Raw genomic sequence first — 14,580 nt, 5'->3', positions numbered from 1 at the left:
AGATGCTGCTGGGCAGGAGGCTGCGGCGGCGGGTTTTGCGAGTGAACAAGCTGCTCCCGAAGGGCTGAAACCGACGCAAAAAGGGAGAGGGGCAGTCGGCTGGGCACCGCCGGATCGGGTGCTTCCCCCTTTCACACCGACGCACGCACGCACACTCACACGCATTGCGCCCGAGCCAGAGAAAGTTTGCCTCCTGCACTCTTTGCCACCCGAGCGAGCCTTCGTTCCCCAGGTTTCGGCGTGTCCCTTGGTGCTGCTGGGAGACCGGCGAGCTGTTTCCAGGACGCCACCCCTCCGGCCACAGTGGATGCAGTTTCTACAGCTCTGGGAGGACCGGCTATCCTGGACCCCCTCTTGCCCTTGGGGCCTCGGGCACCGTTCATTAGCCTGGAGGAGGGAGAGACCGTGAGGCCCCCACCCCTTTTCTGGGGCCAGGACCAGGGGCTTATTCAGCAGCCATGGAGAGCTGTGAAATGAGGGTCTTCCTCTGGAAATTTATCTTGGTCTTCCCTCTGCTGACGGTGTGGCCAGGAGGCTGCAGTCACGTCTCCAGCAACCAAGGTAAAGGGAAGCCGTTGGGTGTGGGAAGGGATGGGCTGTGGGGAGAGTGCTGCAGGTGCAAACCAAAATCAACTGGCCCCCTTCCTGAAGCTCAGGGTGGCTGCTGGGCAAAGCCATGAAAGGATCGCTGGTTTGTCTTGGTGGGTTCCTGGGAACCTTTCCTCTTGTCTTCTGTCTCTGTCGATTGATTTGCCCCACTTAGGGGACTGATGGAGGGGAAAGCCTTTGCATTCTAATGCAGGATGGAGTGGAAGGCAGGCTCAGGTGGTAATTGCAGGATTTCCCATGCCTGAGCCACAGTGGAGGGTCAATTATTCCTAAGGCTGAGGAGTGATCTGAAGCTCTGCCATTGATTAGGCACTACAGTGAAACTTCAGAAGCACTCAGCTCTCCATTTACACTAATATCTTGTTTTCTTCATGGCCTGAAAATAGATCACAAGCATGCAGTGTTTCTTCTTGATTGAAAGCATTGATGTACTTTCCACAGAATTCTTAAAGGTGGGTGCATAAGTTGTGCAATTAATGTTTAAGAAGTCCAGAGAGGATCTTTTGCAGCTGTGTTACTAAATGGTACTTTGAAAGCCAATGCCTCTAGGTTTTGCTCTTAATTTTCCCCTCACCCCCCTGCCAAAAAGTCCCCCTCTTCTTCCCATGGCCTACTTAACAACATACTTGATTCACATGACTAGCTTGGATGTCTTCCAGTGAAATCCAAATGCCGGACATACTTTCGCCCATCTCTGGAACTCTGAAGGCCCTCCTTGCTATTGCACCTTCTCATACATCCCCCCAACAGACCCTATTCATAATGTTAGCATCAAGTATTCCCAAAGTGGCAGTTGCATGCAAGGGACAACACTGGAAACCCCCATGTGTCCACAAAGTGAATGTGTGCATGGAACTCCCTGGATCCTGTGTTGTTTTCAGTGGCAAAAGTATTTTTTACAAAATATTAACATACTCATTTGATACAATATCTGGAACTCTGTACAAATGTTTTTAATGTTATTCTAACTAATCCTAATGTTATTTATATTATTCTTTTACCATGCAAAATGCTATTAGTACTTTCGTCTGGTTTGTCCTGACACTGGCTTTGTATCTAGGTCATCAGTTTTTACCTTTTACAACAGGGAAAATGAGGCTGAACATAGGTGACTTAACATAGACCAGCCAATGGTTCAGCATATATTTGAACCCTACAGCTCAATCCTTCATTCAATAGACATCAGCTCTTCAGTTTAGACCACAAACTGAGTTACAGGTCAACCTGCACTGAAATATATAATGGTTCATTGACTATTTTCTTTTGTCTTTCAAAATTATTTTTAAAAAGAGAAAGATAAAGAGAAGGAAAAGGGAAAGGCAATAAGGAAGCAGATCAATGGACATATGTAGTAAAAAGTGAAAGATAGGTTCCGTGTAGCAGGCAAAGCTTATAGGTAGTTTCCAGACCTGAAAAGACTACTGCTGACTATATTATCTCTTCTACTGTAAACCCCCTGGGTGTCCAAAATAGCCCGGATCATTGCTTTTATGGGGCCAACTATGACAAAACTTTCAAGCAGATCTTGTTCTTCTCAGGAGATTTCTAAGTCAAAAGCTTGATATCTTGTGCTTACAATATAATTGGTCTCATGAAAGGTATTATCTGAGCCATTCCAGATCCCACTTTTCTGTCTATTGGGAAACTCATGGCAACCAGTCTTGTTACTATTTAGCGACCTGTGGCCACGCTTGCTGACAAGAAAAGCCACAGACTGTCAACAGATGAACTCCTATTGCTTTCTGTGAGCACAGAATTCTACTATTACAGGAGACAGTGGGGGGTATAATCTTCAAAGCAGGATTTTACTGGAAAATTCTTCCTATTTGGCTATATTTGAGAGTGCTATAAAACATTTAAAGTAGTATGAAAGAATCACTCTGCCTTATTAAGGCCAAAGACTGTGAAGACTGAGATTTGTAATTGCAGAAGCAAAGTTGTTTGGAATGGAAAGATGAATATGAGCATATGACTCTCCTTGATACTAAGACCATTGGTCCATCTAGGACTCTGTGCACTCTGGCTGGCACCATCTCTCCTGGATCTCAGGCAGAAAAGGGTGTTTTCAAAAACCTGCTACCACTGATCTTTAAATGGAAAATGACAGGGAGTGAAATTGGAATCTTCTGCATGCAAGGCATGTGCTCGGCAACATATAAATATTGTGGTCTTAAACATACATCAAAATCCTTCTAATTCTAAAGGCTTTCAGAGTTGGTCTTAAGCCATGATGTGCATGATGTAATTCTCTTACCATGATAAAATTTAGTTCTCCAACACCCTTCATACAGTTACAGTACCATCCTAAACAGATAGTTCGATGTATGCTAATTGCTGAAGAAGTGTGCTTGCTTATACCCGAAAGCTTATACCTTGAATAAAACATTGTTGGTCTTAAAGGTGTCACTGGACTCAAATTTTGATCATAAGCAGAGTTATACCCTAGTAAATTGATTGAAGTCAATTTGCTTGGAAAGGAGCAACTCTCCTTAGGATTGCACTATTAGATCACACTGTTAGATCACATACAGTGTTATGCCTAGTTTTATTAAACATAAGTGAGTAAAGAGGTAGTGCCTGGCTTCTACAATGGCTTCTGCTTTGATATCCTTGACACCTGACAGTCAGCCTAGCCTGTTAGCCTTTTAGGCCAACCCTTTATTATATCTGTGCTCAATGTAGCATCTATCATACTGTTGACTAATAAACCAAGGAAGGTCATCCAAAATTAATGTCAAAGGAAAATTTATTTAATTTTATTATTATATTTCTACCCCGCCCTCCCCGCAAACGGGCTCAGGGCGGCTCACAAAAATTGATGACACAAACTACTTATTTTGTGATATTGAACATCATGGCAAAGTAAAAACCATTTCCTCAATATGTTCATGTCAAGGGGGTGTACAAAGTATAACATGCTATATGAGAAACATCATTACATTTTGCAAAGAACATAATTCTTCTACTGTTAGGTTCGTGTGATGGCAGAACAAAACTGTGTAGTTTGATCTCTTAAACTTTTCACCAACATTCCACCAAAAAATAACAATTAACTATTTGTTTGAATTCATTTTACCCACTTTCACTGTAGGTATTGAACTATTAAATTATAGAAAAATTGTATTTCAATATATATTCTAAGACATTAGACAGAACTTTGTGATAAGCTACTTGATATTTCCCTAATTCTTTTTTGTTGTCATATTAGAAAGAACAAGACAGGAGCTAGAAAACTAATAAAAATCCATTTTGATTATTATAGGTCCCTGTATTTCTTATATGATTTGTTAATTCTGACATTTATTTTTATAAATAAATAAATCTGCTAAAATTAAAGGTCAAATATAACAACCACATTATGATCATGTGCTTATGTGCTACCTTTCCAGCAAACAGGATAATTTAAAGCAGAAATCATGATTAATGCGTAACAGTCAGTACAGTGTCACGTGATAATAATATAAACACAATACAATCACTAGAACGAAGTCTCCACTGGAGACTTAGAAGGGTGTAAATCTCTTTAGGATTGCACTGTAAAGCACCAATCAGAGACTGCTCAAAGGGATCACATTCTTATATAAAATCTGTTTTTGCAGCTTACGGCCAATCTAACAAAAAAGTTTTATATCACCCCAGAGACTCTGTGAAGGACTTCACCTTTTCACATCTTTGAGAATCCATACCAAATGATGGAGGCTGCTACAGAAAAGGCCTTGCTTCTGCCTTTAACTTTACCTGATGCATGAAAGATGCCAGCAGTATAGCTTGCTGGTTAAAACTTAGCTGGTGGCAGAAATCATAGGAGAAAAGGCTTTTCCATAACAGTTCAAAGTACTTTACCTACTGGACAGTTCTGAATGGTGTGTTTGGCCATTCCCCATGGTAGTTTGCCCAAATTGCTACATATTTATACAAAAAATCCTATAGAATACACTGATGGAGTGGTACCTCTTGAGCACCAAGGAAGGGTAAATATTAATAACCTATCCCATGGGATGTACTATATAAAGAGTTTACCGGGAGAAGGAGCTACAGGAAAGAAGTAGCTAGGATGGTCTGGTACTATAACAGTGAATTGGTAGTAATCCACACACTAACCTAGAATTGGTAGTAATCCACACACTAACTAATGCCATCGTTACACTTTCTGCAATACAAAGGAACGTTTGGTCTCTGTGTGAGAAATCATTTGTTAATGCTACCAGGGAGTTCATAGCTAGACTAAGTTTTGAAATGAGGACATATGAGGATGGAATTCCATTTTTTAACAGTTACATCAGGAAGATATCGGAGTATAAATTATTCAAAGACATGATGCATATTTTGTTCACAGTCACTACAGCAGATTACCATCGCCAGCCGGCCGATAAACATGATCCTGCTTAGGATCACACTGCAACTACACCTGAATGACTAATGGTAATTTATTTTTAGCTTTTATATGAGACAATCTTCATGTGTCATAACAATAACTTCAGAAATTGACCTGTTTTAAGACAATAAGCAAAGAGTTAAAGCATTTGTATCTTACTCTATTAGCTTTAATGAAATTGTTATTTAAAGTGCACGAGTTAGAAAGGTATAACTCTGCTTAGGATGACACTGAGAGGCTACAACTGTAACAACATTTGCCTGTTAATAAAGTCAGGACTTACTTCTGAATAAATGGATTAGATAGCATTGTCATTCTTACACTTGCGTGCAAGGTGAGAAACTTACTTTCTCCCATGCAGATGGAGGTTGTATTTGCTTTTTTTTCTAACAAATATATAATTTTGAAATTTATTATATTATCTATTTATTTAAAACATTTATTAGCTGTCTTTCTACCATGCAGCACTCAGAGAGGCTTACAATGTAAATAAAACCATGATTATAAAATATATAAAAGAACACAATTTAAAATCTCAATTATGACTGCCAATAAATAAAAACTGAATTTTGAAAGGACATATAATCCCAATGGATGGTACAAATCCATAGACTCAAGAGGTTACAGTTGTTTCTTCTTTACTGTTCTAATAAACCAGAAGCTTTAGTTCTTTAAATTTTGTTCCTGAGTTCCACGTTTTTTTTTGTTTCCTTCTTCCTTGTGAATCAATGGAATGGTGCCCTGTTCTATCTGTGGCAAGGCTGACTGAAACAATAGTATTGACCAAGGAGTGAACTTCTTCATTCATCTTAACTGAGTGGTAACTTCAAAAATAAATTGTGTCCAAGGTAAGGACTGGTCTCCACTCCTGAAAAGATATGTGTACAACCCAGATAATTGCTCACAGAGCTCTTTGCACAAGCACTGCATCAAAAGTCAAATCCAAACCAAGGCTTTGTGAGCTCTACTTGGAAATAGTTTTTTTTCCCCATTCCATACTTTTCTACAATTAGTGTTTAACCTATAACATCGATAAAACAAGATTTAAGCATTGATTTTATGTATATGACCATTTGGATTACAAGTTTATAACAGATTCGTTCTCTTTAATTTAAAGAAAACAGGATCAGATTTTTACCTTGGGGGGGAAACAGTTATCATAAATAGGAACTAAATTACCTGGATTGGGTTTGTTCCACAATGGATTACAGAGTTTTTAGCTAAGGTGAATAACAGACTGAGGAAAAGAACATGAATGCATTTCCAAAAATGTGACACATGTTGAGACAACACAGTGGGTTCAAATTTCTGATGAATAAAAAAGTCACAGATTATAAGAGGCTTCATCCAGTCCTGCTACTGCCACTTAGCATTATTGCAGTGCCAGAATCTACTTCATACAAACAGTTATCCCCTCAGCTAACTGGAGAGAATTAGCACTGCAATGACAAATCACTCAGCATCTCCTGGCAAACCTTATGAAGAGAGCCTTCAATCATTTTCCAGTGTATGCAGAAGCTTCCATATTTTAAGTGCATCACACAGCCAAGAATACTACAAGTCTGCTTTTAAAGAGGTTAACAAGAAGCCATAGCAATGACCAGATCATATTTTAGAAATTATGTGTTGTGTCCATGGTATTTATAGAGGTAGACTTGCTGAATGTCTGTGAAAAATCTTGAGATGGGGGGGGGGATCCAACTGCACCTCTCAAAATGTCCCGCTCCAAGATTCTGTTACCCCAGGGCTTGTGCAGACTCATTTTACTGCCCTCTTTTATTTTAACTGATTCCTAGTTACTGTTAATATTGTATCCAGGGCTGCTTCCAGGTTTAGGAGGCTCTGAACAGAGAGTGCCTTCAGCACCCCTCTCCTCTGACCACCACCAGGATCCCCTCTCATGCCTTCCTTCCAGCCCACCTACATCCCCACTGCCTGTGTGACTGGATGTGGCAGAAACTGCAAGTCCTAGCCCCACTGCCCCAAGGTTGGCTGCCCTGTATATCACCCTCCAGAGCCCCTACAGGGGAGGGACCTTCCTTTGGTCATGCAGGGAGCATATCCTGCATAACCAGCACTATGTTCCCTAGCCAATGCTTCAATGCCAGCAGCCAGCTATGACAGTTATGCTCTCTACAGTACAATCAAGGACACTCAGTATACAGAACAATCAAGGACACTCTGAAAGCATAGGGTGGGAGGGTGAGTCTTCGCAGAGAAAGAGTTCCAGAATGGCACACTACCCTAAACCAGTTCCAGTCCAACCCAAGCTGTGAACCAGAAAGAAACCTAGGGATCCAGGTCCCCTTCCTTGCACTGGGCTGGCCCCTTGGAGGCAGGCTACAGGAAGCTGCTTGACAGCTACCTGGCTTACAGTGAAGCCAGGCCCATCCCCCCAGAGTTTCCTTGCTTCCCTCCTCCCATAGGCACAAATGGCCCCTCCAACTACATGGTCAGGAGCCTTGGTCAGGAGCCTGTCTTACTATTAAAATAGTGCCAGTCAAGGAAACAAGGGAAAGAATTTGAAATCCCCCAAGATTCCCTTTCCAGAATTCTCAAACTTGTCAGAGGATTGGGCCGGCTGATTCTGATTTCCTTTTTTATTTTACCCAACACTTAGGTGTTCTCAACATTCTGTCCCTTCTGGAGTATTTTGGAATTGTTTCCCCCCCATTAATATATACATTCATATTGTTCTTCATACCTTAACAAGTCAACCAAGCAAGCTGACGCCCTTACTTTGTGTGTTTTCATTATTCACACAGGCATGGGTGTTTATGGGGCCAAGGGAGAGCTTGCCCCCTCTGAAATATGAAAGCCACATTGTATTCTTAAAGCATGCTTTATATGCATACAAATATTATGTTAGTTTAAAGCCGCGTGGTCTTGTAATTGATGTAAAAACATGTCAATGATGAAAAAGTCATTGCTGAAGAAACCAGTGTAATGTTTGAATTTATTTGCCTATTGTGTATGTCTCTATATGTGCTGAAATATGAAAGCCGCATTGTATTCTTAAAGCATATTTTATATGCATACAAATATTATGTTAGTTTAAAGCCGCGTGGTCTTGTAATTGATGTAAAAACATGCCAATGATGAAAAGGTCATTGGTAAAGAAACCAGGGTAATGTTTGAATTTACTTGCCTATTGTGTATGTCTCTATATGTAGTAAAATGTAAGTCTGTCACTTGGGAGAGGTAGAACAAGGGATGGATACATATGGTTTCTTCACCTACTTTGCATACAAAATATGCAAGGTTCAATCTTGCTTGTTCATGGATGTTTGGCATGGAAATCATAATGTTAAATTCTACAGTTAAAGCTTAACTTTCTTGTCATTCAAATTAATGTTGCATGAACCTTGGAACTCAAAATACATATAATGTGACCTTTCCCCCCCAATATCATTGCTTTAAATATGAGTCAGTGTATTTTAAGCATACCTTTCCCTATCTTTTTTCCAGGGTTGCTGTAAGCAGGGAAACTGTTGGGGGAGAAGGAAAGAAGAATGGTCCTGCAATATATGTGCACCAATGTCAATGCCAGTCAATTGTTTGTTGGACAGGAACATATGTCATTTTTAGGAAGGGCTTTTTATATGCAGCCATATAGATCTTTCCTATGCATTCGATTCCATATCTATTTATTATTTTTTTGTTTATTAGTTCGATTTATACCCTGCCCTCCCTGCCAAGGCAGGCTTAGGGCAGCTTACATAAAAACACATATATAAATACAGTGAAAAACATACATAAAACAATCAAACAGTCAATTATCAATTTTCCTAAAGTGCCGGAAACAATACTCAATAATGTGCAAGAGCAGAGATTCCTAATTTAAATTAAATCAAATCTAAAACCCATCTATGAGCTAAATTGAAGCAAACCAGGAGATTGTTGTGGTTAATTAAGAATCTCTATACTGATTCTACTGCGCAAGTGTGGTGTAATCGTGATGGTCACTTCACTATTTCCTTCCCTATCGTCCAGGAGGTTCACCAGGAGTGCCTTTTAGCACCATCTTTATTTAGTTTGTATTTGTCTGATTGGCCATTTTTTAACTGATCCTTTTATGTGTTTGCCTAAATTACTGGATATCCCTCTTTTAAGTGATGCAGATGACTCAGTTTTACTTTCCTGAATCTGTGTTAGTCTTCTTCGGACTTTGAAAAAGTTCCATACTTATTGTATGCATGAGGAATTTACTAAAACTAAAATTGTTAAGTTTGTACTTTGCTCTTTGGCCAGTAGAGAGTCATGAGTTCCAGTCACACAGGCCGGATATGGTGGGGGGAGGCATGGCTAATTGCCCTGGCGCAGTTTGATGCGCGATTACGTGATCAGACGTGCCGGCAGCACACCACGGGTCCTTCTCTTGGCACCGGCGGGTAAACGAGGGACTGGAGGGGAATGCTGCGCGCTGGCGCGATCACACCACGGGCATCTGGAGGCAGCCCGTGGCAAACGTTTACTAGTACCTTGGAGGTACTAGTTTTTTAAGGCGCATTGACGGCGGTAAGCCACCGGTCTGCTCCACTTCCCAAATGTCGGGGTGTGATCACGCCCAGATAATCCGCCCACCATCCGTGCCTCTTCCGCGGCAACTTTGCCGTGTGACCGGGGCCATGGATAGTTAATGGATAGTTAATGGATAGAACAGGTTTCCTCTTTTAAGTATTTGGGTGTTTTATTTCATTCTACCTTATCCTGGAGATGGCATAAACTATTGGTCACTCAGAAATCTATGGTGTTTCTGTTTTTTTAATGGGGCACATTATATTCAAACTGCTATTAAAGTTCTTAGTTAAATGGTGATTTCACAAGTTTTTCATTGTGTCCCTATATGGATTTCTGCTGTAGATGATTCAATAAACAAAGTCCTCATTCCTTTGGGCAATCAGAGGCCTCCCTGGGTGCATTTCATCACTGGGCCTTCATTATGAATTTGGTTTTAGCTCTATAGAAGCCTGTCCCTGGGTACATGCCTTTAATTTTTGGTTTCATCTATTTTTTTAGGCCACTGAGGGTAGCTTGGTAAGCCTAACCCCCAGGGACTTTTATAAGGCTCACTGACTCCAGCTTTTTCTCTTGTAAATCTTAAGGTGGAGGATCTTTTTTCTTCCTCTAGAAATCAATGCAGAAAAGATGTGGCCAAACTGATTTACAAACAAATACAAATACAAATACAATACCTTTATTGGCATAAAATATCAAATACACATGCAGCAGAGCCTCAAGATAGGCTGGAGGGGTATCACATTCCGAATTGCCTTAAGATGAGCCTCGCCAAACTGATTTATGCCAGATATAAGAGTTATACTAATTCTGATGCTTGGAGAACATGTTCTCTGCTTGCCTTGGGCCTTCTGTCTAAACTTATTTAGATTCCTTAGTTAGCCAAAAGTTATGTAGAACCTTTATGCATTCACAATTTAACTGCCCCTTTTCAGTAGTATTACTGGGTTGTCTGCTGCGGATCCCTTTTCAGATTGGTTATGTCCCTGCCCCCTCCAGTCAGTAGAGTCTCTTGTACATATTATTTTACAATGCCCTTATGTGCTCCAGTTTGGGCTACAATGGATTATGCCATGCCTTGATAAACAGACATTCCTCTAGTGACATTAGAGTAAAATGTTCAATTCCTCTTAGAGGATTCCCTTATGTGCTCCAGTTTAGGCTAAAATGGTCTAGTAACATTAGAGTAAAAGGTTCAATTCCTTTTAGAGGATTTGGATTCCCAATGCACCTATTTTGTATAGAGGCTGCAGAGAAGTGTCAAAGGGAGGTGTTTAAAAACACCTTGGTTTCTATTTAAGTTTTTTGGTTTTATTGTTCAAGTTCTTGGTCTAAGAACAGGGGATGAAATTAAAGGTGGACAGCAGATTCCCATATGCAGTTATAGGTGTGCAATCCACTTCTGTGTGAGAGCATCTTGCGACTGGAGGTATTATCTTTTTCAACAGTTGTTATTAATAAATCCTAATAGAAAGTCCTAAAGCTATGTCATATTTAACTCACCATATGGAACAGCTGTGTGATTTAATGGGAAAATGTGAAAGCGCTATCATTTCAATATTATCAAAGACACTGTACTGCCTAGAAGAGCCAGAAGGAAATGGCAGTGACACCCAAATAGGTCTGTAATTAGGTTGTGAAACCTATGTGGCTATTATTCATCTGCTTCCAGACTTCATTTTGGTGGCTACAGGGATAAAAGTCAAATTATTTGTCCCTGGAGTCAAGCATGACAATCTGTTTTCTGTCTATCAATGGCTACAAGCAAAGAGTTCTACATAATTGGACTTTGCCCTGAATATTCCAGTATTGATTGGTTAGGTTACTTTTGAATGTTTCTGAGATCAGGAATTCTGGCTAAAAATTTACATGCACAGCTGTACTGTACCAAATTCAAGAGGCCCATGCAAAGAATATTAATGGCAGAGTCTTGGTCTGCTCCTAATTTTATATTATTTTGTATTTTATTTTCAGGTTTTTTCTACATAGATTTGAATGTTTGCTTTTAGAAACATTTCATAAATGGGAGTCATTAATGGTATTTCCAGTCCCTAACCCAATGCATTAATTTCCTGAATTAATCCCTATGACATTGCGATACTGACTGCTGGTTTTTGGATTTTTGTACACAGTGTTTTCTTTGTTTTGGATTTGTTCCACCATGGTCCCTATTTCTGTTTTGCTAGTTCATGAAGCCAAAATTGTGAAATATAACCATCCTGTAAATATAGCTGCATAAATTGGGGGGGGGGAATCACAAGGGCAGTGCTATTTAAGGGATGGTTTCAGGTGAGTAAGGGCAGTGGTGGCTCAGAGGTTAAGACACTGAAGCTGCAGACTGGAAAGTCTGTGTCTCGGCAGTTCGAGACCGGGGTGCCGCATGATGGAATGAGCTCCTGTCTCTGGTTCCAGCTCCTGCCAACCTAGCAGTTCAAAAGCAAGAAATTGCAGGTAGATAAATAGGTACCACTTCAGTGGGAAGGTAACAGTGTTCTGTGTGCCTCGGTGTTTAGTCATGCTGGCCACATGACCACGGAAACATCTTCGGACAGCGCTGGAACTTCGGCTTGGAAACAGAGATGAGCACTACCCCCTAGAGTCAGATTCGACTAGCTTTTGAGCAAGGGAAACCTTTACCTTTTTCAGGTGGGTAACTATGTTAATCTGTAGCAGCAGAACCAACTTTGAGTCCAGTAACACCTTCAGAGAACAACAAAATTTTCATGAGCCAAATTCATGACTCATGAAAATTTAAACCCTGGAATATTTTGCTGGTCTCTAAAGTGTTACTAGACTCAAATTTTGTTCTGCCATTCATAGAAGAGATGCTAGAATATAATCATGTAGTGTTTCATAGTGAATGGTAAAGACATCTTTGGTTTGCTGAAAAGTGTCCTCATCATTATTTTGTTTTCTTTACTAGCAGGAGGAAACTCAGATTCATCCCAGTTTATGCCTTAATGAATATTCAGCCTTCACTGTAAAAGGACTAGGAAGCAAGCAGCTGCTGTTAGGGTTACATACTCCTGGCCTAAAATGTCTCCTTTTCCTTTAACATACGCATGAAGGGAGAAAATTGATAGATGCTGCATATTCTGACACGTTGCTCCATCTGTCTTTCACCCCACAGGGACTCCAACACATTGTAATGGGAGAAACCACAACTGCAGGTTTCTCCCTTCATATAAATGTTTGAGGCAGAAGTGGCTCCTTTTGGGTAAAAGTTTGCAGATCAAAGCACTCTAGAAATGGGGAGACTTGGGCAAATCAGTTCTTCCAGTTAGTGTTGGATTTCAAATAAGAGCACAGGCAAGGCTGGGCCTCGTCCCCATATGACCCTGATCCAAACCAAATATAACAAAATGAACAAATCACTTGGCTTGCTGTTAGCATGAATCTACAGTAATAAAATAATTGGCCTGTCTCTCCATGTTTGTTTGTTTATTCATTTACTGTATTTATACCTCACCTTTCTCCCCAATGGGATTTGAGAGTGGCTTATATAATTCTCCTCTCCTCCATTTGATCCTCACAACAACTTTGTGAGCTAGGTTAGGCTGAGAGTGTGTGACTGGCCCAAGGTCACCCAGCAAGCTTCCATGGCAGAGTGGGGACTTGAACCTGGATTTCCCAGATCATAGTCTGACACTAAAGGGTGGTGGAGGAGGGAAGCATCCTTTTACTATTTTGTTAGATCATAGGGAAATATTAACTCTTCTCCACTCACTTTTCATAATGTTAACAAAGGTTTGCTACTATACTACTTTTAAGTACATTCTATTGCCAAGCAGACTAGCGATGAGAAGGTCTTGAGATCAGGAAGTGCAAATAAAGGTGGGGGGGCACAGAAAAATGTGGAAAATAGGGAGATGAATTAAAGAAAAGAGAGAGAAAAGTTGTTTTGCTGCAACACCCTAACTACTACTTAACAAGATCTGGCTGACCTGGGTGCAAGGAGGAGAAGAGAGAAAGGCTAGACTATCATAGAAAATGACCTTGGTTAGCAGGCTGCAGGATGACAGTTAGTGTAGCAGCCATCAGCCAGGGTTGCTTGTCTTACTTCATTGCTGGATTGGTTGATGGGTTTAGCATGATCTGTTAGGCAAGTTTGATTCAGTCATGGAGAAAGGGAAGTCTAGCTGATATTAGAGTGCCTTCTACTGTGTTCAGAGTCTCTGTGCCCCTAGTGGCTGCAGCCAGAAGTGTATCAAAAATAAATTACGGTACTTTGATTCCAACCTGGGAGCTGTGGCTCCCAGACCTTATAAGGTTATAATCCCCTTGCAAAAGAAGAAGAAGCGCAAAGAAAAGAAGAGATTTAAATGAAGATCTAAGAATTTTCTATGTAAAATTTAAAGAATCTATATTATTGTCCATATGCAATGCAATAACTAAGAAATATTTGTATTTTCTATTTGAATACGGAATATTTAGAAATTAATGATACATTGTAAACATAACTTGGTAGGGAAATATCCAAAGCGTAAGATAGGTTATTAATGTACCTTGCTACTCTGAACTGTAGTGTGTAGTTGTAGTTTATAGTGGAAAGCAATACAAAATTATATTAAAAAATAATAAACCTCTCCCAGTTTATAATCCAGGTTTGTATAAAGTGAACAGACAAAGCAAGGTGTCTGCATTTCGACATCTCTGTGGGTTGGAGCTTAATCAAGCTACGTATGCTTGCAGACAAGAAAGGTGGGGGGTGCAAGGGGCATCTGGAGAGCAAATCAACAAATTGAATTTGTGCCTGGTCAGAGTTCCATTGAAGCTCTTGTGACATCTAAATGCAGCCATAGTATTGCCATTTTTGCATTTATTTATGGCTGTGTTTCTTTCGTGGCGGGCATAATGGAGAGAAATTCAGCAAGTACAGATGGCCTGAGAGGACATCATTTGTCTTTGGGGATGTTCTTCAAAGCACAATAGTTGTGCCAGCGAAAAAGATGGTAACCCTAGGACTATAACTTCTTCCCATAAATTAATTCAAACTACCTAGCAACCATGCATGAGCTTTCTTTTCTTAATAAATGATGCCACCGAGTGGCCATTTTTATTTATACACAAAAGCGGTT

At 40.3% G+C, this 14,580-nt stretch overlaps 1 protein-coding gene across 1 annotated transcript in view; it reads left to right on the top strand.

Annotated features, from left to right (window-relative positions):
* Window positions 1-458: 458 nt before the first annotated feature.
* The window catches only part of LOC107122326 (ephrin type-A receptor 6-like), a 176,279-nt gene continuing 162,157 nt past the window's right edge, over window positions 459-14,580 (top strand). The window contains exon 1 of the mRNA XM_015425389.1: window positions 459-561. Coding sequence (XP_015280875.1) covers window positions 459-561 — 103 coding nt within the window. The remainder of the gene's footprint in view (window positions 562-14,580) is intronic.

This window comes from Gekko japonicus, unplaced genomic scaffold (assembly GCF_001447785.1).
Source record: "Gekko japonicus isolate JY-2015 unplaced genomic scaffold, Gekko_japonicus_V1.1 scaffold183, whole genome shotgun sequence".
NCBI classification, from domain to species: Eukaryota; Metazoa; Chordata; class Lepidosauria; order Squamata; family Gekkonidae; genus Gekko; species Gekko japonicus.
The sequence above is the reverse complement of the archived record's forward strand: the minus strand, read 5'-3'. Positions and strand labels throughout refer to the sequence as shown.